A 25,592-nucleotide genomic window follows, 5' to 3' on the forward strand; every position below is an offset into this window, starting at 1 on the left:
TTGAACCCATTTGGTTCATGCTCAAAAAGAGGGGCCCTAAACACCACCCATGCCTTGGGTGCCACCTTAGTGCCTGCTCTGAAGGCAGCTCAGTGGGTGAAAAGAGCTTAAATTTAGCACCTGAGACACCAGAGGCACTCCCTGAGCTCTGTGTCCCTCCTTCCTCCCACGCCAAAGGTGGGAAGGGGCCTCCAAAGACCTTTAGGTGGCGACTCAGCCCCGTTCCCACCTCTTAGCAGGAGGAAGGTTGGAGCTAGACTAAACAACCCCAACTCCCTCACAGGACTTGTGCTCCAGGCCCCTCCCCATCTTTGTAGCCCTTCTCTGGACACGCTCCAGGGCCTCCATGTCCTTCTTGTAGTGAGGGACCCAAAACTGAATACAACACTTGAGGTGTGGTCTCACCAGGGGACAATCACCTCCCTGGCCCTGCTGGCTGCACCATTCCCGGTACAGGCCAGGATGCCTTTGGCCTTCTTGGCCACTGGGCCAACTGCTTGTCAAGGAGAATGCTGTGGGAGACTGTGTCAAAGGCCTTGCTGAAGCCTAGGCAGACCATACCAATGGCCTTTCCCTCACCCACCATGCGGGTCACCCGGTCATATCAGGGGATGAAGTTGGTCAGGCATGGTTGCCTTTCATGAACCCATGCTGACTGGGCCTGATCCCCCGGTTGTCCTGCACGTGCTGTGTGATTGCATTCAAGATGACCTGTTCCATCACCTCTCTTGGCACCAAGGCCAGGCTGACAGGCCTGTAGCTCCCCGATCCTCCTTATTACCCTTCTTGTAGATGGGCATCACATCAGCAACTCTCCAGTCATCTGGGACCTCTCTGGATGACCATGACCATTGACAGACAACAGAAACTGGCCCAGCAATCACATCCTTCCACCAGATCCCTCAGCACCCTCAGGTGGATCCCATTTGGCCCCATGGACTTGGGACAGTCCAGGTGGAGCAGCAGGTCTCTAACTGCTTCCACCTGAAATGTGGGGGCTTTCTTCTGCTCCCTGTCTCATCCTTCCAGGTCAGGAGGCCCTCTTCTTACCATTAATAGGGTTGTAAAAACATTTTATGTTATCCTTAACCATAGTGGCCAGGTTGAGCTCATGCTGGGCTCTGGCCTACTTGATTTTTTCTCTGCATATGCTGGCAAACTTCCCTGTACGCTGCCTTTGTTGCCTGCCCCTTCTTCCAGCACACATAAACTCTCTTTTTCTCCCGGACAGTCAGCAAAAGCTCCCTGTTCAGCCCGTAACGTTACTTGCAGCTCTGCTCGTGGGGATGTTGCCACCTGCTGTTTCCATCAGGCAGCACCACTTGCTTACAAGACATCCTTTACTGACAAGCCACTCCAAAAGTTTTTTCTATTCACCTTTTTAACCAGACTATAGATATACGTATATTTATTTACATCTATTGATTCAAAGATCGAAGCCGAAATTTCTAAGTGACGAAGTATCCTTTATTGTCAGTGCTGGATGCACAGGGGATCCTTCCACCTAACGTGCATGTTCGAAGTAACAAACTCATATTTATACAGCAAAACAATGAATATTCAATCAATGCCTATACATATTCATTACCCAAACCCGCCCATTCTCGCTTTGTATGCTAATTAGCTTATCAGTCCTTGCGCTTGCGCAAAGCCTCCCAAGAATTGTGGGCAGGGGTCTTCAGGACGTGGGCAGTGGTCTTTGGGTGGAAGACCGTGTAGGGAACCATGGATGTAGATCATGGAGAGCTGGTGGGATGATTCCCATGACTGGAGCGTGCCTGTTGATGGCTACGAACTGTTCAGAAGGGAGGAAATAATTCCTATATTAGGAATTGGATAGATTGTGAAGAGCTCTGCCTGAGAAACAGCCGTGACCAGGTGGAGAGCTCGTGGGTGAAAATCAAGGATCGGTCCGGTAAAGGACTGGTGGTTGGGGTCTGCTACAGCCCACCTGATGAGTATGTTGGCGAGGTCTTCTTGCTTCAGCTACAACTGTTGTGCTCACAAGCTCTTGTCCTGAGGAGGATTTCAACCACCCAGATATCTGCTGGGATAGCGGCACGGCGGTTTCCAGACAATCCAGGAGACACCTGGAGTGTGTTGAGGATAACGTCCTGGTCCAGGTAATCGACGGACCGACACGAGGTGTAACCTTACTAGCCTTGGTGCTCACCAGTGTGGAAGAGAGCTTCACAGAGGTTACGATTGCCTGGTGACGACCACTACCTGGTGGAGTTGGTGACCCTGAGGAATACGGGTCTGACAAAAAGCAGAGTCAGGACCCTGAACTTCCAAAAAGAGGACCCTGAACTTCAGGAGAACAAACTTCTGTCTGCTCAAGGAATTACTGGCTGGGATCCCCCAGGAAACTGTCCCTAAGGCCATAGGAATGGAACACGTGCACGTATATACGTGTATAAATATATATTTCACAGACTAACAAAATTTTGGAATCAGAAGGGAGCTTGAAAAATCATTTTGTCCATATAAAAATAATAATAATAACAATAATAATAAAATGGGGGACAACAAAGTGCAATGTGGTCGATGATCTTCAGATGATATGGAGAACAGCATCCCCAGGTCTGGTCCGTAAGGTTTGGGTCTTGTTCAGCACTAATGTTAGTCAGCACCTCTTCCATCTCAGGTTCCATCCTTAGTCATCAAGCTTCAGTTTTGACCTCAAAACCACAGACGCAAACACTTTAAAAGATTTCTGAAGAGCATCATCCTTCATCAATGAGAGGAGCCGCCAGTGCCCAGCACGGGGAAGGTCCTTTCTCCGCAACCATTCTCAGGAGCTGCCCGCACAGCCTGGGGCTTGCTGCAGATATAAGGCCGGCTCTGCCAACAGCTTGAGGTCGCCATGTCCTCGCCATTCAAGTAGACGCACTCTGCGCTGCCCTGCACCAGGAACCTGCAACGACAAGGAATGTCACTGTCACTCAGCACTTCCCATGCCCTCCAGCAGCAGTGCACGGCCACAGCACACCGGGGCCATCAGGCTCTGCCCGCTCGCAGGACTCACGTCAAATTGAAGCTGCTGCCATCCACCCACAGCAGGTGTTCACCCCGTCTCCGCAGCCCAAGCCAGGAATCCCCGTTGTCTTTGAATTGTCTCAGAAATTGCTGGGTGGCAAGGAGAGAGGCAGACAGTCAGAAGCTGCTGGAGCACCGCGCTCCATCAGCCCCACGGGACTCGCTGCCCCGCTGTGCGACATCCCGCCCGGCTGTCCCAGCCCCACAGCCACCCATCACCCCGCACTCACCAATTCCCAGTCCTGATTCACCACGACCAGCGAGGCCCCGTGTCTCGAGCACTGCTCCTGGCTCCAGCTCCAGTTGCCTTGCTCCTGCTGCCCCGACAGGTAGTAGCAGACGTTGCAGTACCCAACCCATTTGGAAGGGCACGCCAGCACCGGGGCTGTCTCCTGCCCTGGTCTGGTTGCTGCAGAGCAAAGAGGACATTAAATGAGGTTATAGCAAGAGGGAGATCGGGCTCTTCTCCCTCCCAAGTGGTAAGACAAGGGGAGAGTCTCCCAAGCTACACCAGGGGAGGTTGAGGTTGTATATTAGGAGGAATTTCTTTACCAAAGGGGTTTGTGGCTGCCCAGGGAAGTGGTTGAGTCACCATCCCTGGAGGTCTTCAAGACACGGGTAGGTGTAGAACTCAGGAGCATGGTTTAGCGGTGGACTCGTTAAAGGTTGGGCTGGATGATCTCAGAGGGCTTTGCATAGCATGGCTCGGGTTGGGAGGGACCTTACAGATCACCCAGTTGCAACCCCAGCCAGTTCTATAACCCTCTGTGTAGAGGGGTGGGATGGTGGTGGCCACTCTGCCCTTACCTATCAGCGCAACAATGATAAGAAACAGCATCAAGTTCAGGATTATCAGCATATTCCGCTGTCGCTCGGTTGTGCAAACCCTGCCTGCAGCAGAAGGAAAAGATATTTGTGGTGAGGACACTGCCCTCACATCGCCAGCACGACCAGAAGGCCATGCCAGGGGGATCACGGACACCCCTCGACCCCGTTTCCCTCCTCCTTGGCACGGGGTTCACCCCCACAAGTGCTGCAGCAGCAGGAGGACAGCTCAAAACCCAGCTGGGCACTGGCCCTGCACTCACCCAGGCATCTTTGGGACCTGTTGCTGCCTGTGGGTGCAGCATCTGTGGGCATCTCAACAGGGAGGGTCACCACCGTGTCCTGGGAGTCCTGGGGCTGGTCGGGGTCCTCATATTGGGAGGTGAGGCCACTCTGCTCGTCTTGCACCGTAGTGTTCACCGATCCAGGAGTGCTTAGCACGTCAGAAGGCATTGGTGCTGCTAAAAATAAAAACCAAAACATAGAAGGCAAGGCTCGGATGCGGTTCCCCTCCCCTGCAAGCCCAGCAAGCGGGGTGATGAGGTGGAAAAGCGAGGCTGAAGGAGCGATCCCTGGTTGGCTGCAGACAGCAGCACCACGAGGCTCGGCCCCGTAGCTCCACCAGTGTGCACCCAGCCGTTGAGAAACGCCAAGCATATTGTGCAAGGTGTGTTAAGTATCTTCAGAAAAGGAGAAGTGGGAAGGAGTTTGCAATGTGTGCAAAAAGATTCATGCAGCCATTGAGGTTGAGGTTGAGTGACAGAACAAGTTGAAACGGAACAATTTGGGCAACATGGAGGGTTTTATGGCTGTCTTCAACCACATGCTGCGGCATGTGAGCTCACCTGATGCAGATTTGGCATTGAAAGTGAAGGCAGAGAAGAAGAGGGGAGCAGAAAAAAAAAAAGGGGGAGCAAAAAAAAAACAAAAAATCAAACAAACAAACAAAAAAAAAACAAAAAAAAAAAACAAAAAAAGGGGGAACAAAAAAAAAAAAAACAAAAAAAAAACAACAATGAAAACACAAAGAAAGGCGAGAAAGAGACAAAGAATTGAAAGAGGGTGGAAAAATGGGAGAGGGGGATTCTCTCTGATTCGTCCCGTCTCTCGGACGGGGGAGAGAATCAGAAAAAATAATAATAAATTAAGCCTGTGGGTTGAGACAGAGACAGTTTATTAGGGCAGCAAAGAAAGGAAAATAAAAATAATAATGGGAATAGCACCACTACTGCTAATGTGTACAAAACAAGCGATCCTCTCAGCGTTCAGGGTCTGAGCAGGGCAGCGGATGAACTCATGCACTGCATATTCCCTCAAGCTAAGCTCAGGACTGTGAGAACAAAAATGTTTTTTTTTCACCAGAATTGGCAACATGGGAAGCAGAGGAAATGCCAGGGAGGTGGGTGGCGTCACAGCTCCGTGAGGGTTGGAAATGGATGAAGAAAAAGAGAAAAGAAGCATTTTGGGGACCTCTGCTGTACGGTTCCCCGTAGCTCCGGGGGCACAGGAGGATGGGGAGAGCACACAGGGCTGATGTGTGTCCTCTGAAGGCATTTGTTTGGGGACCTCCAGATGGATTTAGAGGTGGCTGCATGGAAAAATTCAGAGCCTGTCCTCACCCCTCCAAATATCCCACAAGCGCCCCCCCTGAGCAAGATCTGACTTTCCTCCAGCATTACCACATTTATGTAGATTTTCCTCATCTCTGGGAGGTTTCAGTTCTTCTTTTTCGTCAGGGTGAGTGTTTTTGTAGTCTCCTTTCCCCATGGCTAGCAAGGAAATATCAGGTCCCGCCGATCACGTGTACCCGTCCTGTCCCGATGCCGTGACTGCCGGAGCACCCTGTGATAGCAAGGAGAGGGTTGAGCGTTGGGGGGCCAGCAAAGCCCCCCAGGTGTGTGAGGAGTTTTGGAGATCTGGGGGGAAACGTAGGGAAAAAGTGGGTGGGAAAAGGGTTTGCGGTTTGCAGGAGGGTGAAGGAAGGAAAAGGGGACAGGAAGATGCACGGGGCGGAGGCACCGGAGTGGGGGAGAAAGGAGCAGGGGCAGGCTGAGGAGCTGCAAGAAAATTCACCCAGCACCGCAGCAGCAGCAACTTTCATAAAGAAAAGGAAGAGTTTTGGGAATCGTGAGGTTTTCGAGGCTTTCCTCACCGAGCCACGGCGCTGCGTGCGCCCTTCGGGTGCAAAGTTCATTGAAAGAAGGGAGTGAGCGAGAGGAGAACGAGAAAAAAAAATAAATAAATAAAACACAGCACAAATGCAAAAAGAAAGGCGAGGGAGTGACGAAGAGGGTGGGAAAAGGGGCAAAGGAGCACATAATGAAGTAAATAAATAAACTTTAAAGCAATGAAAGAAAAAAAGTTGGGAAGCCCGCCCTGGCTGGCTGCTCCTTTCCTTCCCGTTTCAGCCCCGAGCCGAGCGCTGCTCGCTCAGCTGGCCCCGAATTTCGCTGCTCGGAGGCGAACTTACCTTCTGAGTGTCTTCTCCGGTATGGTTTGTTGCAATAAATGTGCGGAGATTAAATAAATCACAAAGGACAGCCCACCGTTACGTAAGCTGTTGCTTTTGCCCAATGCCACGGCTACGCCGCCACATATACGAACTGTAAATGATTAAATAAAAAAAAGCAACTCAAATGACTCAACAGTTCACTGCTTGCTGCTTGGAGTTGCCTTCACGATGTTATCCTGGCTGCCAAAAGAGGAAGGGGAGCAAATCTCTGATGTTTTTGATGAAGAAACCCCGTTCAGTTGAAACATCCTGTCCCCGGTGCAGAAGCAGAGAGGGGGAGAAATAATGGCGAAAACCTCCAGATGCTGCATTTTTTTTTTTTTTTACTGCTCTGACAAAATGTCCCTGCAAAGGGGTGGATGAGTGTTGCTTCAACTTCCCTGTTCTGAGGGCAAAACGGTGATTTTGGTTTTTCTGAGGTCTGGTAAGCCCGACCACATATTTTTAGGGCGCGTATTCCTTCGGGTGTGTATCCTTTGCGGTGCGTATCCTTTAGGGTGCGTATCCAAATAGCCTTTTTTTTTTCCCCTCAGAACAGAATTATCTTTTCCTTATTTATTTATTTATTTATTTATTTATTTATTTATTTATTTATTTTTCCTTGAGGGTGGAGAGGGCAAGGGGGGCAGACAGAGCGACGACAACTCCTAGATGACCACAACGGTTTTTCGCGGCGTGAAAAACCAATCTGTAGCTGTGACTTGCTATAGCGACAGGAGGACAGGAAAAAACAAAGAACAGTGTTTTATTTGTTTTTTTTTTATTTTTTTTTTTCAGTTTGGTTTGTTTTTTTCTTTTTTTGCAAGAAAATCCTGGAAGAACACAGCTGGAAAGCTGTGCACAGGCAGGGGCTGAGCAAAGGCACCTGGCAGAGCAGGGAAGACAGGATTAAATGCTGGTGTTAATAAAAAAAAATAGAAATAGCTAAATTAATTAATCAATTAAACACTTTCTTAGCTGCTTTCAAGCATGTGTGCCTTTTTTACTGGAATCCCAACGAAGCAGTGCCTTGTATCCATCAAAGGGATTTATCTGGGCTTGCACCAGGATGGGGAAAAACACTAAAAGACGCAAAAACACATTTTTTTTTGGCCGTGAGATAGCGCAAGACCCGAGCCTGCCCCTATCTTCTCATTAGGGATGTAATTTAAAGGACGGGCTGTGAGCCTGGGGGAGGCAGGAGGATCTTGTGCCCCTCACCCGGGCACCAGGCGAGGGTGTTGGTGACCCCAAAAACTTTCAGGGGCATTGAACGGCCGTGAGCTGTGGCAGGAAGCTCCGGCCCTGCTGCTGGTTCGCACTTCACCGGTGCAGCTCTGAGCATTTTGGTTTCCTGTCCTCCGGACCCCGTCGTGTCCCCTCCACCTGCTGTGTGTCCTCCTGACATGGAGGATGAGGATGGCTACATGGCCTTGGACAGGCGATGCAAGTGGGATGCTGCGGAGAGGCCGGGACCCCTCCGGGACGCAGGTAGCGGGGTCCGGTCCTCCGTCCCCACCACGGGTTTGTGGTGGCGAGAGGATACCCCGGGTGGCGATTGCTTGGCGGGGGGAAGAAGCGGGGTGGTGCAGCTCTTGGGGTCCCAGAGAGTCGCTCAAGCTGGGGAAATTGAGAAGGGGATTTGGGGGGACGCTTGTCTGTGATTTTTGGACACCCCACGGCACCCAGACGCTGGCTGCTGGCGCCCCCGTTTCGCTCCCATCTTGTCACCGTCGGGCTCGGCTGCATCCCCAAAAACCCTTTTGCTCTGAAGAAGAGGGATTTTGGGGCAACCCCCGAGACAGAGAACAGGGCTGACGGATGCTCTCGGCCCCCCCACTTCTCCTTTTGTGTCCCTTCCCCTGGCTGCAGGCCCTGCCACGAGGGACCCCGAGCCAGGCTTCGCCCCCCGGTGGATTCGCACCCCCATGCGATCCCCCCGCTGCCTCCTCGGGGCCCTGGTGGCCGTTCTGCTGCTGTCCTTTGCGATATGCGGTGAGTTGACACCCCTGGGCGTCCTTTTTCGGGGGTGCTGGGGACTGGGGACACCCCCGTTTGGGCTCAGGGTCCCTCTCCCCCAGTGTCGTGGCTGCTGGTGGAGAGGCACCAGGGGGCTGTGGGGTGCGGGAACGCGTCGCAGGGACAAAGTTTTGCCACCCTGGGCTGCACCCACCTGGGGCTGAGGACGAGCTTGTGCCCCCCCGGAGGTAACCCCCTTAAAATATTGCATAAAATATTGTCTGAACCCCGTTATCACCCACCCCGTGGCGCTGTGGTGGGGTTGTTCGCGTGGCTGTTTGTCTGTCTGTCCGTCTGTCTGCAGACGGTGGGGGCTGCGAGCTGTGCCCCGTGGGGTGGACGCTGCACAGGAGGAAGTGTTTTTGGGTCACCAGCAAGAGCAGCTCCTGGAGGGAGAGCCGAGAGAACTGCAGCCATCAGAGAGCCCAGCTGCTGGTGCCAGAGGACCAGGGCGAGCTGGTAACGGGGCTGATACTGGCTAGGATGTGGGACGGGGCTCAGGGTTGCAGCCGAGGGGATGTGGGGTCCAGAAATTTGGGGTCCGCACCCATAAGGTGCAGGGATGGGTGCCCAAACCTCTGGGGGGATGCCAGCGGGGCTCCTGGCTGGGTGGGGGGAGCCAGTTTTGGGGACAGCAAACAACACCGTAGTCACCAGCCCAGTTTCCTCTCGTAGGACTTCCTAAATCGAGTCATACAGAAACCCACACGCTACTTCTGGATCGGCCTCTCCCAGCCCTCTGTGGGGATGGCTTGGACCTGGCTGGATGGCTCCCGCCTGGACCAGAGCCGGTGAGAGCCTGGGAGAAGCCTGGAGGGGATGGATGGGGGGGTGGACACGTCCAACGTCCCCTCAGGGACCCCCGTGAGGTGCCACGGGATCTCTCTCGCACCCTCAGGTTCAACCTGAGCACCCCGAACGCCAGCGGAGCCTGCGGGGCGCTGAGGGAGGACAGGATCATCTCGGAAACCTGCGGCTCCGCCTTGGCGTGGATCTGCCAGAAAGAGGCCGTCCTGCTCTGAGCGACTTGGGAAAAAATATTAAAAAAAAAGAACAAAAAAAAATTAAAAAAAACACATTTCTTTCAAAATAAAGTCCCTTCTCACCCCTGCGGGCTTTGTGTTGTCTGCTAGGGCTCCTGTATTTTCAGCACGCAGGGGGCATTTTGGAAAGGGGTGGCTGGTGTGAAGAGGGGGAAATGAGGTTCTGGGATTTTGGGGGAAGCAGGTGAAAAGGCAGCTTTTTTCTTTTTTCTTTATTTATTCTGCAGGTGGGATGAGCCCTGACAAAATCAGGGTTGCACAAGCTGAGGTTTTCAATTCCTGGAAAAAAAAAAAAAAAAGGCCTTTTTTCTCTCTGTAGCCATTGGCCACCTTCTTCTCGTTGTGGCTGGTGGTTTGCCAGATCGGGGTTGCACAGGCCAACATTTTCACCCGGTTTCTGACAAAAAAAGAAATTACAACAATCCCCAGGGGTATATACCACGAAGAGTGATTCTCTTGTGGTGAAGCACTAGGATTCATTTTCTCTGCTCTGAGGTGGCAACTCATTTGCACGTATGTTTTAATGTATATAAAACAGAAAGAATAGCCTCTGACAACTTCAAGAGGCCTCTCGGGGGGGAAGAGGACATCATAAAAGCAAAAAAATGCCCCGGGGAGAAATGGGAGAGGGGAAGGAGACGGAAAGTGGTGAGGCAAAAAAAAAGCCGTATTTGAAGATATTTGTTGCTTTCACTTTTGTAATGATGCCAAGAGTTGCAGTGGGGACTGGGCTGTGTGCAAAATAAGTTTAGGATAGAAAAAAAAAGTGAGAAAGGTGGGGCGGGGCGAGGCTTTCCGGCCGGCTGCCTTTCCGGCCAGCTGGCTGGCTGGCTGGCTGGCTGTCTGGCTGGCTGGCTCGGGAGCGGAAGCAGGAGCGAGAAGCTCAACGTGAACATCAGCGGCACGTGGCGGATGGTGGCGAGCACGAGGTAGCTGAGGACCCCGGTGCTATGATAATGTGCCCGCACAAAGGAGCGACGGAGACGAGTAAGCACCAGTCCTGTTTTCTTGATGCCGCGGTGCTGCTGGAGGTCATGGCAGGGCTTAGAGCTACATGGGCATAATTTAATTTAATTAAAATAGCTGGGGAGAGGAGCGTAAGGACGGGAAAGCTGTGAGAGGTATGGAATGGCCTGAGCTGTGGGTGTGGGTGCAATGCTCATTTCCGAGCTCAAAGGGGATGGAGGTGATGCACTGAGCTCAGGCAGCCCTAAAAATCCTCAGAAGCCAAAGGCAGCCTCTGAACTGAGCCTTTCCCCTGAGATACGTGCTTTCTGGGTGTATTTTCAGGTGCTGGAGGGAATAGAGGGGCAGTGGGGAGCTCGGGGGGCTCTTGGAGGCACTAGCACCCCGTGTTTGTTGACCGTGCCTCTCCTCCATGCTCCATTGCTTTGTTCTCCCTCCAGCTTTTAGCCTCAAGTGCCTTAAGGACAAACTGATCCCCATCGGGGTCACCGTGCTCGTGATAGTGTTGGTGATCGCCATCATTGCCCTGGCAGGTAAGAGGATGGAGATGGCCCTGCCAGAATCCTCTCCTCCCCTTTGGAAAACCCAGTGGTGAGGATAGGGCAGAGGCTGGGCATGGGATGCCATGGGAAAACCTGGATGGGGGCAAAATTTGTCCCTAAAGGGGCCAAACAGCCCCAAAACACTCAGCTCCAGGAGGAAGCTGCAGAAAGACCTTTATGGGGAGGGAAGGGGGTGTTTATTTCAGCCCCAAGTGGCTTCTGGAGCTGAAAATGAATATTTTGAACATGAACAGAAAGGTGAAAACAACAAAAATAAAATGAGAAGTGGAAATGAACATGTTTTTTATGGGATTAGATTTCACAAATCATCACCACCGATTAAAATAAGCAGATTTCCTTCTCCTTATTTCCAGCCAGGAAATGTCCGTCCTGCCCCTCTCCCATCCTTCCCAGCTGCTCAGGAAACGGCATCAGGTTCAGGGAGAAATGCTTCTACTTTGTGCAGAACGAGACCAACTGGAACGAGAGCCAGAGCTTCTGCCTCTCCCTAGGAGCCCAGCTGGCCACCATTGACAGCCAGGAGGACATGGTTAAATGAGGGGTTTGCCGGGTGCTGGGGTGGCTTTTTGGGAAGCAGCTGTGGGCTTCCTTGGATGGTGTAAGGTGAAGATGGGCACAACATTTCTTCTTTGCTTTCCAGACCTTCCTATTGCGCTACGGGCGTGCCTTGCACTACTGGGTTGGTCTGCATCGGGAGGGATCCGACCCCTGGAGATGGTGCAACGGATCTCTCTTCAACAACCTGTACGTCATGGCTTCTTTTTCTCATATTTTTTAATGGGCTGGGAGCAATTAACCACCCCTTCTTCTAATGCTTGGTCCTTGGGAAGCAGCTTGTGGATGCAGAGGGCATCCCTGGATGAACCCATATGGGATTAATCAACCAAAAATATTCCTTCCTTCATGGAAGGGGGCAGATTTAGCTTTGCATGGGGGTCATTGTCTGCTGGAAAGGATTCTTCCTCCTCCTTCCAGCACCATTTGCTTATGTGGGAGATGCTCAGCCCCTTGACTTCTCCTTCTGCTTCTTTGTGCAGGTTCGATATCCGGGGCAATGGCCAATGTACCTACCTCAACCTGGCTGGGGTCAGCAGTGACTGGTGCTCCCAGCTGAAGTATTCAGTCTGCAGCCACCGCCTGAAGAGTCCCAGGGGACCGGAGAGGGGAGGAGAGTGTTGAGCTGCCCCTTGCAGCCTCCTACTGCATCCTGAAGTCGCCTCTGAGTTTACACTATGAAGATGATGAAGAGAAAGCTGCTGTAATTAAACCCACATGTGTAAGGTTCCTGATGGTAAATTATCTAAAGTGTTAGAAATGAATTCTCAACTCAATCTGAATATTTGTAAAAGGAATATTTTTAAAATAAATATTTATAAAATGTATAAAAGACAAGTAAACATTGCTGGGTGTGTGGGGAGTCTACGCTCCACCAACACGCACACACAAACATCAAACATTCTAAATATACAGAACATTGCTTTTACATACCAAATGTGTGTATGTCTTTACAATCAGGAAAGGTAACAAACAATCCTTTAATTTCCATGACTTAACAGTGTCCATTTTCCATTCCTTTTGAACAATGACTCGCTTTAAGTTGTCAAGCAACTCGGTCTTTGTGCCTTATGTATCCTGTTCTTCCCGGATCGAAGAAAAGCATATCCATGTCCTTTTCAAGGCCAATGAGGCCTGGGTCAAAAGGCACGTCCAGGTCAGCAGGGGGCGTAACAGCAAAAGCCTTCCATGGCTGTAGCAGCAGAGGGGCCCATGGCGTAGCAGTCGGATCAGCAAAGGAGCCCGCAGCTCCCTCACTATCTGGCAAACCACACGTTTGTGATTGTGGCCCCACATGGCTCTTCAAGGCCTCAGAGACTGCTCGCCAGATGCCGAGCAATTCCACTGCAACCTTGCCATCAGTTTGGTCCCATGTTTCAGGCTCATAAACTGTCCGATTGTTAATAAGGAGAATAAGCTGTAAGGTTACCAGGACTTTGTTCCTAAGGACATATGATTCCCCATAATGTGCAGCTGCTTACCAGCGAGGGGCAGTTGTGTGCACAGGTCCGCTTCTCTCAGCTTGAGCTTCTCTCCAGCTCCAGTGCGCCTATTTCCAGTGACTTTCTGTACGAGCTTCTCTGAGCACTTTGCTGAGTCTGGCCAAACCTATCTTCATGAGGCGATCAACGTGCCTGTTCCTATCCTGGTCTCCATTCTGCCAGCCTGTTCCTCTTCACTTCTTTTCCTGCTTCTTTATTGATGTAACTTCATCGTGCTGCCTTCCTTTTTTATCTTGAGGGCAGGCTCCCCTCTTACACCCTTCTCTCCACAGCAGTTCTTTTCAAAACAACTTTTCATTGGTCAGACAACTTTGCATATAGCAACAGCAAACACCCAGAAACATCCATGCCTTAATGGCTGGAGAACAAGAAACCTGAGACTGCATGGAGTCTCCTGAATCACCCTTCTTTGTTCCCTCTAAACTCTTTTATATTCCTGATGGCCTCGTCCTTAAGAGTCTGATGTTATCTCAATTACAGGGTTTTCCAACCCCCATGGCCACACTCAAATCTCCCCCTTCTTTATTAACATCAACCATTTTCTCAACAGGAATTACCCCTCTATAAATAGCAACAGGGTCCAGAGGACAGGAAACCAAAATGCTCAGAGCTGCACCAGTGAATTGCAAACCAGCGGTGCGAAAGGAGCTTCCTGCCACAGCTCACAGCCGTTCAATGCTCCTGTTGTATATTGGGTTTGTTATATAAGGAGTGGTAATTCGTGTCGAGAAAATGGTTGATATTAATAAAGAAGGGGGAGATGTGGAGTGTGGCCAGGTGGTCGGAAAGCCCCGTGATTGATGATAACATCAAACTCTTAAGGATGAGGCCATCAGCAATATAAAAGAGTTTAGAGGGAACAAAGAAGGGTGATTCAGGAGACTCCATGCAGTCTCTGGTTTCTTGTTCTCCAGATGGTTCTCTTGTTCTCCAGCTGTTAAGGCATGGAAGTTTCTGGGTGTTTGCTGTTGTTATATGCAAAGTTGTTTGACCAGTGAAAAGGTGTTTTGAAAAGAACTGCTGTGGAGAGAAGGGTATAAGAGGGAAGCCTGTCCTCAAGATGAAAAAGGCAACACGATGTGATGAAGTTATGTCATCAATAAAGAAGCAGGAAAAAGGAGTGAAAAGGAACAGGCTGGCAGAATGGAGACCAGGACGGGAACAGGCACATTGATTGCCTCATGAAGATAGGTTCGGCCAGACTCAGCAAACTGCTTAGAGAAGTTCGTACAGAAAGTCACTGGAAACGGGCACACCGGAACTGGGAAGAAGCTCAAGCTGAGAGAAGCAGACCCACGCACACCTGGTGCCCAGGTGAGGGGCACAAGGTCCTCCTGCCTCCTCCAGTCTCACGGCCCACCCTTTTGTATCTTTTATTGTTTTACATCATCCTTGTGTGGGACCAGACATATCCCCTTGATTTTGATCGTTTTGCTGATCATTTCCATCCTCTGTGGGCCTCCGGGAGGAGGAGGCACCTCTCCACCTTCACCGTGCTCACCCTACCCTGTCCTCCTTGCAGTGGATGGGTGGGAAAAGCAGGCAGGAAAAATTTGGGAGGGGAGAGAGCTCCCTCCCCAGTGCCTCTTGGCTGGTTTGAGCGAGACCTCGAGCACATTTTGGGGTGTCTCATGGCTCCGTCTCCTCTCCAGGCCATGGGGGCTGCAAGCTGTGCCCCCAGTCTTGGCAGCTTCTTAGGGACCAGTGCTTCCAGTTTTCCAAATCGACTGGGACTTGGATGGAAGGCAAAAAAGACTGTGAAAGTCGGGGGTCGCATCTGGCCGTGCTCCGAAACACCACTGATATGGTAAGTGCAGAGTGGAGAAGGCTTGAAAAGGACTCAAAAGTCCTGGGTTTTGGTGGGTAGAGGGGCAAAAACTGCCCCGGAGCTGCTGGGTGGTGTCAGGAGGCTTGGTAGCTCCAAGCCACCACCTGCTAAGAGGTGGAAACAGGGCTGAATCTCTTCCTAAAGGGCTTTGGAGGCCTCTTCCCACCTTTGGCATGGGAAGGAGGGACAAAGAGCTCGGGGGGAGCCTCTGGTGTCTCGGGCTCTGAATTTAAGCAATTTCCACCGAGTGAGGCAGTACCCAAGGCACAGGGTGGTGTTTAGGGCCCGTCTCTTTGAGGATGAACGAAATGGGTTCAAAAAGCCAGCTTTGCACCCCAACGAGCCCCTTGCTGAAGGCCTTTGGAAGCCAGCACTCCTCTCCCATTTCCCAGGAGCACTTAAATGAGGAGATCCAGCAGGACAGCAAGCCAAAGCGACCAGTACGGATCGGATTAAAGGCATCCAACTACACATGGAAATGGGTGGACAACTCCTCCTTCAACGCCGCCAGGTGAGTACAACTGCAACAGCGGCAAGCCTGCAGCAAGAAGGCACCTGGAGCCCAGTGAGACACGCTGGGGGAGAAGCTCCCATTGCCCCTCTCCCAAGAGCAAAAGGAGCTGCTTTTAGGTGCTGACGGTTTTGGTTTGCAGGTTCGGTTCTCTTCAGAGTGTAGACAACGGCTGCGCAACATTGAAAGACAAGCTGGAGGTCAACAGCTGTAGAAGCGACCAGAACTGGGTTTGCCAGACAGAACCCTTCCATCTCCTTTCAAAGACTGCAGGAGACAGAGACCTGTATGGTGCCCACCCCGAAAAGACCAGCCTGCAGGATGCTTGCTGCTAATATTTGGGGTGAAGCCAACCCTCCTTGTTACAGCTTTGCGAGTAATTTCAGGGTTTGAACCCAACCAATCACAGCTGAGACTATCAGTGTATGGACTTGTGAAATTAGCATGTGTTTGGTTTTTTTGTTTGTTTGTTTTGTTTTGTTTGTTTGTTTATTAAAAAAAAGCATACCTATATGTACAGACAGACTGTATTTGTTCCATTCTTGCTTTGTCCTCCTTCCAACAGAAAGTGTATAGTAAAAAAATAGCATAATTCCATAGAACATCAGATTTTTAGGTTTCAGATTTATTATTACAAACATACCATATTCATCTGTACAAAAATATAAACCAATTTTCTGCTGTACAATGAGAAAGAAAAGCAGGACAGTTGCTGACTTGAGTAGAATCATAGAACAGAATCATAACATAGAAACATTGAGTTTCACTTACTCTGTAAGCCTCACATAGATTTACAGAAATTCATGCCCTGTGACTAAGAGCACAGTCAAAATGCTTCTTAGACCTGAACAGGCTTGCTGCAGTGACTGCTTCCCTGGGGAGCCTGTTCCAGTGTGCAACCACCCTCTTGGTGAAGAACCTCTTCCTGATGGCCAGCCTGAACTTCCCCTGCCCCAGCTTGACACCATTCCGTGCGTCCTATCCCTGGTCACTAAAGAGAAGAGATCGGCGCCTGTCCCTCCACTCCACCTCAGGAGGAAGCTGTAGACCATGACGAGGTCTGCCATCAGCCTCCTCTTTTTGAGGCTGAACAGGCCAAGGGCCCTCAGCAGCTCCTCATACGTCTTCCCCTCTGGGCCCTTCACCATCTCTGTGGCTCTTCTCTGGACACTCTCCAACACTTTAATGTCCTTTTTGTGCTGTGGTGCCCAAAACTGCACACAGTACTTGAAGGGGAGGCCAGCCCAGTGCAGAGTAGAGCGGGACAATCAACTCCCTCGACTGATTAGTGATATAGTGCTTGATGCACCCCAGGGTATGGGGTGCATCAAGCTATTGGGCTATAAAGCCATTCGGGGGGATTAAAATGCTGTCGCAGATACCAAATATGGAAGATATTGGGGCAACCCTCCTGGCTGCCAGGGCAGACTGCTGGCTCATATTCATTCACCTTGCTCTCAGCTACAACTCCCAGATCCCTCTCGTTGCTGGACAGTACAGAAGATTGAGTCTCCTCAGGAGAATCATGAGCAGAAAGCAGAGCAGAAGAATCTGAGCAGAAAATAAATTATAATACTGTTGTTGCAAAGAAGCATATTTACAGTACTATGCAAAGAAGCATATTTAAAAGAGAGCAGAAGAATCTGAGCAGAAAATAAATTATAATACTGTTGTTGCAAAGAAGCATATTTACAGTTTTTACAAGTTTCTGTGCTAGTTTTGGCAGAAGATTTGTTTGTGGGATCTTTATTCGGGGTAAATCTTTTGCCTCCACTTGACGTAGTTGTTGGGCTTGCTGCAGATCCAGTATTTCTCCGTGTTGCAGAGGGCTGAGGTGATCTTCTCCTGGTTTATGTACGCACAAGGACCACCTCCCCACACCTCAAACCTGCAACACAGACACACTTAGGAGTGAGCAGAAAAGAAAGTAGGAAAACTACCCTAAAAATGGGAAGAAAACCTGGGGTTTCCTCTCCTGGGAAGGTCAGAAGGGACAGCGTTCAAGGTTTAATAGGGGTTCAGAGCTCAGCATCCTTGGTCCGCACCAAGCCTCCTGTGGAGAACTAGTGGTGCGGTGGCAGGAGAAGGTCCCCGTCCCAAAAGAGGCCATCCCAGACCCTATAAGAACTCCTGCCCTAATTGCCAACCCAAAGCACCCAACCCCAGCAGGCGGAGGGACTGACCAGTTGTTGAAGGCTGTGCCGTTGGTCCACCTCCACTGGCCGTTGACATCCTCGTGCAGCCCCAACCAGTGGTTTGCTCGGCCCATGTAGCGCTTGATGAAATCCTTTATCGAAAAAAGAAAAAAAAAAAAAGGGTTTAGGTGATCCCGTCTTCCCAAAACACAACTCAGCCAGCAATAGGAACCCTGCAATAGGAAGGTGATTTGATTTGAGAGATGTGAATATTCTTCAATTTCACGGATAAAGGAAGAGCCTTGAGGGCAAAGCTCAGGACAGCACCCATCTGGACGTAGGGAGGGAGTCTTGGAGAAAATAATGTAATATTGCTCACTCCCCAGCCCAGGATGGTGCTTTCCCCAGGGCATCTTCTCCTGGCTTTGGCAGTGGGTGAAATTCGGGGGAAAATAGTTTTTTGTTCTAGTCCCACACATTTTCCACACCAGAGCCTGTGTTGGGGCTCATGCCCAGTTCTCACCAGTTCCTCCAGGCTGTCTATGGAGGTTAGGGAGGCTTCCATGGCCTTGCACTTCTCCAAGCTGGTTTTCCAGTTGGTTTCATTCTCTGAGAAATAGTAGCACTTGCTTTGGAAGCCGATCCATGTGGCTGGGCACATGTGGGAGAATTGGGGATGTGATGAGCAAGACTGCAGCTGCACAACTGTAAAAGGAGAAAACCGAGCAGGTGAGATGCACGGACAGCCACAAAAAAAAAAAAAAAAAAAAAAAGGCAAAAAAATAACATTTCTTTAATTATATGTATTCCCTTCCAGCAAGCGTAGGGGGGTTGGGATGCAGCAAGATGGGGCACCCCGTAGGAAAGGCTGAGGAGAGCCTGGTTGAGGGGACAAAAGGGGGTGCCCCATGAAGCAGGCTCAGTGCTATGGTTCGGGGCCTTTCATCCTGCTGGGAAAACCCTGGAATTCCCCACACCATCCCTGAAACAGGTTCCTGGCCCATCTCCCTGCTGTGGGGACACTCCAGTGGGACTCACCAACCAAGGCCACCACCAGAGCGAGGACAAGGACAGTCAGCACGACACACAGCGGAGCCAGGAGCTTTTTTACATGACGACATTTCTTTTCCATCCCATGGGGGCTGGAGCCTGGTGGAGAAGAGAGCAGGAGATGTGGGCTGGGTCTTTCTACCCCCCATTTGCCCTTTTTCTGCTGGATCCACGGTTGATCTTATAGCCCTCCCCCTTGGGATAGGAGCTCCCTCCTTTGAGGTCCTCCAGATGGATTTAGAGGTGGCTGCATGGTAAAATTCAGGGCCTGTCCTCCTCCCAACTAAAAACCATGGCCTGTGCCCATCCCATCAGTGCCCCACCTGAGCCAGATCTCACTTTCCCCCAGCATTACCCCATTTGCATTGCTTTTCCTCATCTCTTGGAGGGTTCAGCACTTCTTGCTTGGGGTGAGTATTTTCACAGACTTCTTTCTCCATGGCCGTCAAGGAAGTATCAGGATTCATTGATCACATCCACCTGTCTTGTTCTCTGGCAGCAGCTGCTGGAGCATGACGCAATAGCAAGAAGAGGGTTGAGTGTTGGGGTGCCAGCAAAGCCCCCCGGGTCTGAGGACTTGTGGGGATCTGGAGGGGACATGGGGAAACCATGGTTGGGGTGAGGGCTTGTGGTCTGATGGAGGGAAATGGAGGAAGGGTGAAAGGATGGGAGAAAGAAGAAAAAAAAAAGATGAAAAAAGAGAAGTAAAAAAAAGAAAGAAAAGGAGAAAGAGAAAATAGAAAGACAGAAGTTTATATTGACATGAAATAGTAAAAGAAGTTAAAAGAAATGTATTGCCTCTCAGCACTCAAAGCTCAAAGGGAGTTGAGATGTGTGACATGACACCCTCCCCAAACAGTCTCCTGCCCAGCAGGAAGCTGAATTTGAAAATAAATAAATAAATAAATAAAAAGGAAGGAAATAAGCCAGCACCTGCTTGTGCTGACATCCTTGGTTCGCAGACATCCCTTATCTCAGTTCCCCCTGCATTATTTTCTGAGTATAGAACAGCATGCTGGCTGCTGTTCAAACAGAGCAGCTCTTGCGCCACAGATCTTGGTACACTTGTTGGAAAATAATCACCAAGGTAGAGCTTTGTCCACCTGGATGAGGGGATTATTAGAAAACCAAACATCTAGGAATAAGCTCCTAAGGAGGAGAAAGGTTTTGGTTTTGAGGGAATACAGCAGCACGCAGGAAAAACTTGCAGGAGGAACATTCAGTGCTGGCGGACATACTGCGAAATAGTGTTTTCAAAGAAGTTTTAGGACTGAATTTGGCAGGGGGGGATAAATAGTGGTAATACGAGTGGGCTGCAGGTACCCCAGACTCCGTACGACAAAGCCTGGCTTGGCTTCAGATTTGGCTTGCACACTGGGGAGCCTGCTCCAGTCTGCAACCACCCTCTCGGTGGAGAACCTCTTTGTGATGTCCAGCCTAAACTTCCCCTGCCTCAGCTTAACACCATTCCTGCGGGTCCTGTCACTGGTGATTACGGAGAACAGGTCACCTGCCTCTCCACTCTGCCTCATGAGGAAGTTGTAGACTGTGATGAGAGCTGCACACAGTACTCGAGGTGAAGCTGCACCAGCACAGAGTAGATTGGGACAATCACTTCCCTCGACCAACTAGCGATGCGACTAGCTTGTACCCATGTGTCATCCCTCTTCCCTCTCTTGTCTGCTTTTTTGCTGCAGCTGCACACAGATTATTAATTCTACCGATTAATACTATTTTTTGCTTCTTTTCAACTTTATTCTTCTTTAATTACATCCCAGGAAAAAAAAAAAAAAAAAAAGCAGCCAGCTGCCTTACCTAGAAGATTAGAAGGAAGACTGGGAAAGCCCTTCCAAAAAAATAAACAGGACAAAAAAATAGTGTGCCCACGACCGGCACCCCCGGCCATGGCAGGGCGTGCTACCTGCAACCCCCCTGGTCACGCCGGGGCCGAGGCCAGCCGGCGTAGACCCCACCCCAAGCCCATTCACGGCCCAAACCCCAGCCCCGGCCCAAACCCCAACCACAGCCCTAATTCCACCCCAAACCCATTCCCGACCCCAGCCCTAATCCCAATGACCAACCTTAATCACAGCCCCAATCCCAAAACGCTGCCCCCCAACTTGTACAGCGTAGCCAGAGAGAGACACACCTACAGCTTCCGGCCGGGGTTGAGCCGGGTCTCGGGCGTGTGCGCGGCTGGGGCCGGACCCGGCAACTCCCCCAGCCGCACATGCGCCCGAGGCCGGCCAGCGCAGCCCCCACCCCGAGCCCTGTCACAGCCCAAACCCCAGCCCCGGCCCCAGCCCTAATCCCAATGCCAACCTCAATCGCAGCCCCAATCCCAAAACGCTGCCCACCAGCTTGTTGGGTGCAGCCACAGACACAGCTTCCGGCTTCCCGTCCCGCGCATGCGCCCGGGCCCAGCTCCTGCTCCCCCCCTGCGCCCAGGCCGAGGTCAGCCTCGTTAATAACATAGTTAATATAATAAGTTAAATTAAATATTTAAATTAAATAGTTAATATAATGGTTAAATAGTTAATATAGTAGTGTCCTGGTTTCAGTTAGAACAGAATTAATTTTCTTCCTAGGAGCTGGTGGAATGCTGTGTGTTGGCTTAGGATGAGCAGAGTGCTGATAACCCCCCGCTGTCTGAATTGTTGCAGAGCAGTGCTTACACCAAGCCAAGGACGTCTCAGCTTCTTGCTCTGTCCTGTCAACGGGCAAGAGCTGTGAAGGGACAGACCCAGGGCAGGTGACCCAAAGTAGCCCAAGGGGTATTCCATCCCATCTGGGGTCATGCTAAACAATAGATAGGGGTGGCTAGCTGGGGGAGGGGGCCGGACTGCTCGGGGTGAGGCTGGGCATCGGTCAGCGAGTGGTGAGCAATTGCATTGTGCATCACTTGTTTGTACATATTATTAGTGGTAGTACTATTGTCATCATTGTATTATTATTTCTATTATTGTTATTATTGTTTTCCTGTCTTATTAAACTGTCTTTATCTCAACTCACGGGCTTCACTTTCCATTTCTCTCCCCCGTCCCAGAGAGGGAGGGTGAGCGAACGCCTGTGTGGTGTGTAGCTGCCGGCCAGGTTAAACCATGACAGTCTTTTTGGCGCCCAACGTGGGGCTCGAACCCACGACCCTGAGATTAAGAGTCTCATGCTCTACCGAGTGAGCTAGCCGGTAATTAATAAAATGAGGAGAGGCAGACCCATGAGCTACAGACCCATCATGGCGCAGAGCAGAGGAAGGGAGCAGTGGGCGCAGCTCCAAGCGCTCACCTGCCTGCAGTGCTGCGAGAACGCATGTAGGGCAGTAGAAAAAAGCCAAAAAAGACAAAAAAAGCCAATTTTTCCTTGTCCCTCTCCATAACAACAGCAACCACGGTAGGAGGAAGAACCTCAATGTCGGGTGGCAATCAGCAGGCGGCAAGGGCGGGACAACAGGCATGAACAACGGGACAACAACGTGAACGGCTGCCTTAGAGCGCTTACTCTACATCACAGAATCCTTGTCCTCGTTGTTGTCCTCCACAGGCAGCCCCACCACCATATCTCAGGAGCCTCCGCTCTGTGGGATTATTCTGGGTTGTGCCTGCGTGCATGAAGAGAGGGGTTTGGGCACAGTGGGTGGGATGCTTTGACACTATATAAGATAATGTCACGCAGTAATAAATGGGCTTACAGCACAGAACATTGGTCGTTGTGTCCATTTGTCCCAGGGCCTTTCGGTCGGGTTATCCGACACCACTCAGTGGCCTCCAAGGGCCAAAATCTACAAGGGTCCTCTGAGGGCAGCTTGTGCCTGGGAATGCAGCACCCGGGGGGGCAGCAAGGGGTGCTGCAGAGGAGAAAGGACCTGTTGGAAGTGACGTCACGGCGCACCCGGCGACTGGCCAAACAACCGCAGAGTGAACGGGGCTAATCGGGGGCTCCTCCCAGCCCCGCCCCTTACAAGAGCCCTTCAGAGGGCTACAGAAAACGTGGACCCCCCCCAGCAACGCTCCCCCCGAACCCGAACTCACCGTGTGCCGCCGGGCCCTGCCGCAATCCCGGTCCCTGCCACGACCCCGGCCCCGCGGAGGTCCCGCTGGTCCCGCTGCCTTAATCGCGGTGCAGAGCAGAGGAAGGGAGCGCTGAAAGCAGCTCCAAGCGCTCACCCGCGTGCAGCGCTCCGAGAACGCGCGTAAAAAGGTAGAAAAAAGGCCAAAAAAAAAAAAAAGGCCAAAAACAAAGGCCAAAAACCGCGATTACTTTCCCTGTGCTATAACACCACCACATCAACCACGAAAGAACCTCGAACGGCGTGACCATACCGGCAGCCAATCAGCAGATGGCAAGGGCGGGACAACGGAGGCAGCCAGCCAATCAGTGGCCGGAACAAAACGCACCGCCTCTTTGGCGGCTGAGGGGAGGTCCCAGCCGCCATTTTGTGGGAGGCATTTGGGGGCCTTTTTTTCCCCCCATTTTTCTTTCCATTAATCCCAACCCAAACGTTTATTACCCCCCTGCACACCACCTCCTTACAACAATAAGACCTGATAATTTTGCTCTGAAGCCAGTGATAATCGCACATTAATTGCTCAAAAAAAAGACAGTTGGGAAAACAGAGAAGGAAAGGGGAGGGATGGCAAATTCCTGTTTAAAATCTTTTTTTTTTTTCCCACAATTTCATTTAAAACTCAGTTCGGTTATCAGATAGCTGCAGGCTGTATTAAAGCAAATTCTGCTGAAATTAGGAAATTACGACAACAGTATTCAAGAGAATTCTGCTGAAATTTGGAGTTTAATTAGGGTGGAAAGGCAGCATGGGTTTGGGGAAAAAAAAAAAAACAACAAAGATTTCCTCTCAACACCAGCTCGGTGAAACTATTAACATGCTCTTAATAACCCTAAAACCAGCTTGTGGCTGGAAATGCATCACCCGGGGGAGCAACAAGGGGTGCTGCAGAGAAAGGACCAGGAAGGAAGGGAGAAAGGCAGAAATGACAAGATGGCGCCGGCCAGGGCCGGCCCCTCCCTCAGCGCCACCCGGGCGGTCCATCACTCGGTGACGCGGCCGGCCGCCAAGCCGAGCGCATTCGTGGCCGAAACCCAGCCCCAGCCCTAATGCCAACGACCAACCTTAACCGCAGCCCTAACCCCAAAACGCTGCCCAGCACGTTGTAGGGCGCAGCCACAGACGCAGCCCGGCATCCACTTACATACGGGGGAAAAACTTCCGAACAAACGCAGGGGCAGCGGGGCTAAGAGGGGACTCCTCCCAGCCCCGCTCCTTACAAGAGCCCTTCAAAGGGCCGCACAAAATGTGGACCCCCCCCCAGCAACGCTCCCCCCGTACCCGAACTCACCGTGTGCCGCCGGGCCCTGCCGCCATTCCGGCCCCTGCCGCGACTCCGGCCCCTGCCGCCATCCCGTGCCCGCGGAGGTCCCGCTGGTCCCGCTGCCTCCATCGCGGCGCAGAGCAGAGGAAGGGAGCGCTGAAAGCAGCTCACCCAAGTGCAGCGCTGCGAAAACGCGCGTAAGAAGGTAGAAAAAAGGCCAAAAAAAAAGGCAAAAAAAGAAAAACGGCCAAAACCACGAACTCTGCCAAACCACGGTGAGAGCTGCCACGATAAAACGTAGGACGTCGCTGCCATATGCAAATCAGCAGCCGGCAGCCAATCAGCAGCCAGCAAGGGCGGGACAACGGAGGCAGCGAGCCAATCAGCGGCCGGAACGAAACCCGCCACCTCTGAGGCAGCTCTGAGGGGAGGTCCCGGCCGCCATTTTGTGAAAGGCATTGCAGGGACTTTTTTTTTTTTCCATTAAATCCCAACCCAAACGTATCCCCCCCCGCACCGCTCCTTAAAACAACAAAACCTGTTAATTTTGGTCTGAAGCCAGTGATAATGGCATGTAGAGGACTGGCTTGAGGGTAGAGGTCACATAAACATTGAGCAACTAGATGAGGACGATCTTGCAAAATACAGAACACAGCTAGTCTAAGATTAGGCAGACGGCGCGTGTAGCAAAACGCAAGGCTTGCAGCTGAGTCAAAGGGGTAGAAGAACACAGTGTCCTTGGGGCTATAGTTAACCCTAGAAGGAGAACTTGTGGTTATAAGAATGCAGAACTGTCTGCAATAACAGGATATAGCAATAACCAATCATGAGCTTAGCTTTTGTAATATGTATAAGCTAATTATCTTGTACTCAATATATATCGACTGGGCTATCTATTAAAGTTGAAGCATACTGATCACCCATATTGAGTGCTTGTGTCTTCCTTCCGTCGATGACAATGGCACATTAATTGCTCAAATAAACGACAGTGGGGAAAACAGAGAAGGGAAGGGGAGGGATGGCAAATTCCTGTGAAAAAAAAAACAACACTGATTTTAAACAATTTCATTTAAAACTCAGTTCTGTAATCAGGTAGCTGCAGGCGGTATTAAAGCAAATTCTGCTGAAATTAGGAAATTATGACAACAGTATTCAAGAGAATTCTGCTGAAATTTGGGAGTTTAATCAGGGTGGAAAGTCAGCATGGGTTTGGGGAAAAAAAAACAACAAAGTTTTCAGCTCAACATTGTTATAAATTGCCCCCTTAATTAATTTTCAGAGAGCATTGCATTAATAATAGAAAGGAATTTTTTTGAGTAAGCAACAGCAAGCAAAACAGCGCTGGGCGGCCGGGGAGTCTCGGCTCCGCCAACGGCGCGCACATCACCCCCGCCAGGCTCCCTTTTTATATTTTGGTAATTCCGGGATTACGCAGCACATCCTGGTATGTTCTGTGACTGCGCACACTGTTGCTAGGGGGTCGTCTCTGTCCCTCTGGTGGTCGTGAAGATGAAGGCCGTAGTCTTCCTCGGCGTTGTGGTTCAACTTCTTTTTTTATGTGGTCATGTTGGCCCAGCGTGAGACAGGAAGGCAGGATGTTGATACACTAGTTTAGCAACTTATCAGGAGGTGGTTCCATGAGCTTTGCAGCAGTGTCTTTAAACAAAAGAGGCAACTGAGATGCAGAAGGAGAGAAGGGGAGGGGGTTCTCTTTTTTGTTACATTAAGCAAAAGAATT

At 50.9% G+C, this 25,592-nt stretch overlaps 4 protein-coding genes across 12 annotated transcripts in view; 2 read left to right on the top strand and 2 right to left on the bottom strand.

Annotated features, from left to right (window-relative positions):
• Positions 1–2,409: 2,409 nt before the first annotated feature.
• LOC119718674 (C-type lectin domain family 2 member B) overlaps positions 2,410–25,592 on the bottom strand; it is a 31,252-nt gene continuing 8,069 nt past the window's right edge. Inside the window, exons 1-7 of one of the 4 annotated variants that reach the window (XM_038187919.2) lie at positions 6,335–6,483; positions 5,544–5,706; positions 4,128–4,322; positions 3,847–3,930; positions 3,270–3,448; positions 3,029–3,129; positions 2,410–2,917 (exon numbers count right to left, since the gene is read on the bottom strand). In XM_038187919.2, the coding sequence (XP_038043847.1) occupies positions 2,737–2,917; positions 3,029–3,129; positions 3,270–3,448; positions 3,847–3,930; positions 4,128–4,322; positions 5,544–5,631 (828 nt within the window). In that variant the 5' untranslated portion in view covers positions 5,632–5,706; positions 6,335–6,483 and the 3' untranslated portion in view covers positions 2,410–2,736. Of the gene's footprint in view, positions 2,918–3,028; positions 3,130–3,269; positions 3,449–3,846; positions 3,931–4,127; positions 4,326–5,543; positions 5,707–6,334; positions 6,484–25,592 lie in introns of those variants that run through there. The other 3 variants (XM_038187917.2, XM_072024906.1, XM_072024907.1) reach the window with 3 other exon arrangements.
• LOC119718684 (killer cell lectin-like receptor subfamily B member 1B allele C) lies at positions 7,127–9,485 on the top strand. 2 transcript variants are annotated; one of them, XM_038187949.2, is made up of 6 exons: positions 7,127–7,846; positions 8,228–8,350; positions 8,437–8,562; positions 8,679–8,833; positions 9,050–9,165; positions 9,273–9,485. In XM_038187949.2, the coding sequence occupies exons 1-6, from the start codon at positions 7,762–7,764 to the stop codon at positions 9,394–9,396; spliced, it is 729 nt and encodes a 242-aa protein (XP_038043877.2). In that variant the 5' UTR covers positions 7,127–7,761; the 3' UTR covers positions 9,397–9,485. The 2 variants fall into 2 exon arrangements, with proteins under 2 accessions (XP_038043877.2, XP_038043878.2); XM_038187950.2 differs by lacking the exon at positions 8,437–8,562.
• LOC139998568 (C-type lectin domain family 2 member A-like) overlaps positions 10,247–25,592 on the top strand; it is a 36,368-nt gene continuing 21,022 nt past the window's right edge. Inside the window, exons 1-4 of the mRNA XM_072025036.1 lie at positions 10,247–10,404; positions 10,824–10,916; positions 11,300–11,475; positions 11,587–11,690. Coding sequence (XP_071881137.1) covers positions 10,368–10,404; positions 10,824–10,916; positions 11,300–11,475; positions 11,587–11,690 — 410 coding nt within the window. The 5' untranslated portion in view covers positions 10,247–10,367. The remainder of the gene's footprint in view (positions 10,405–10,823; positions 10,917–11,299; positions 11,476–11,586; positions 11,691–25,592) is intronic.
• Positions 15,947–24,157, bottom strand: LOC139998916 (C-type lectin domain family 2 member B-like). 5 transcript variants are annotated; one of them, XM_072024955.1, is made up of 6 exons: positions 23,882–24,157; positions 18,883–19,029; positions 18,516–18,626; positions 18,001–18,182; positions 17,526–17,629; positions 15,947–17,230 (listed from the first exon to the last, which is right to left on the bottom strand). In XM_072024955.1, the coding sequence occupies exons 2-6, from the start codon at positions 18,992–18,994 to the stop codon at positions 17,089–17,091; spliced, it is 651 nt and encodes a 216-aa protein (XP_071881056.1). In that variant the 5' UTR covers positions 18,995–19,029; positions 23,882–24,157; the 3' UTR covers positions 15,947–17,088. The 5 variants fall into 5 exon arrangements, with proteins under 5 accessions (XP_071881056.1, XP_071881057.1, XP_071881058.1 ...); XM_072024956.1 differs by having other exon boundaries at positions 18,883–19,032; XM_072024957.1 differs by lacking the exon at positions 23,882–24,157 and adding an exon at positions 22,556–23,852 and having other exon boundaries at positions 18,883–19,114.

This window comes from Anas platyrhynchos, chromosome 17, assembly GCF_047663525.1.
Source record: "Anas platyrhynchos isolate ZD024472 breed Pekin duck chromosome 17, IASCAAS_PekinDuck_T2T, whole genome shotgun sequence".
Classification (NCBI taxonomy): domain Eukaryota; kingdom Metazoa; phylum Chordata; class Aves; order Anseriformes; family Anatidae; genus Anas; species Anas platyrhynchos.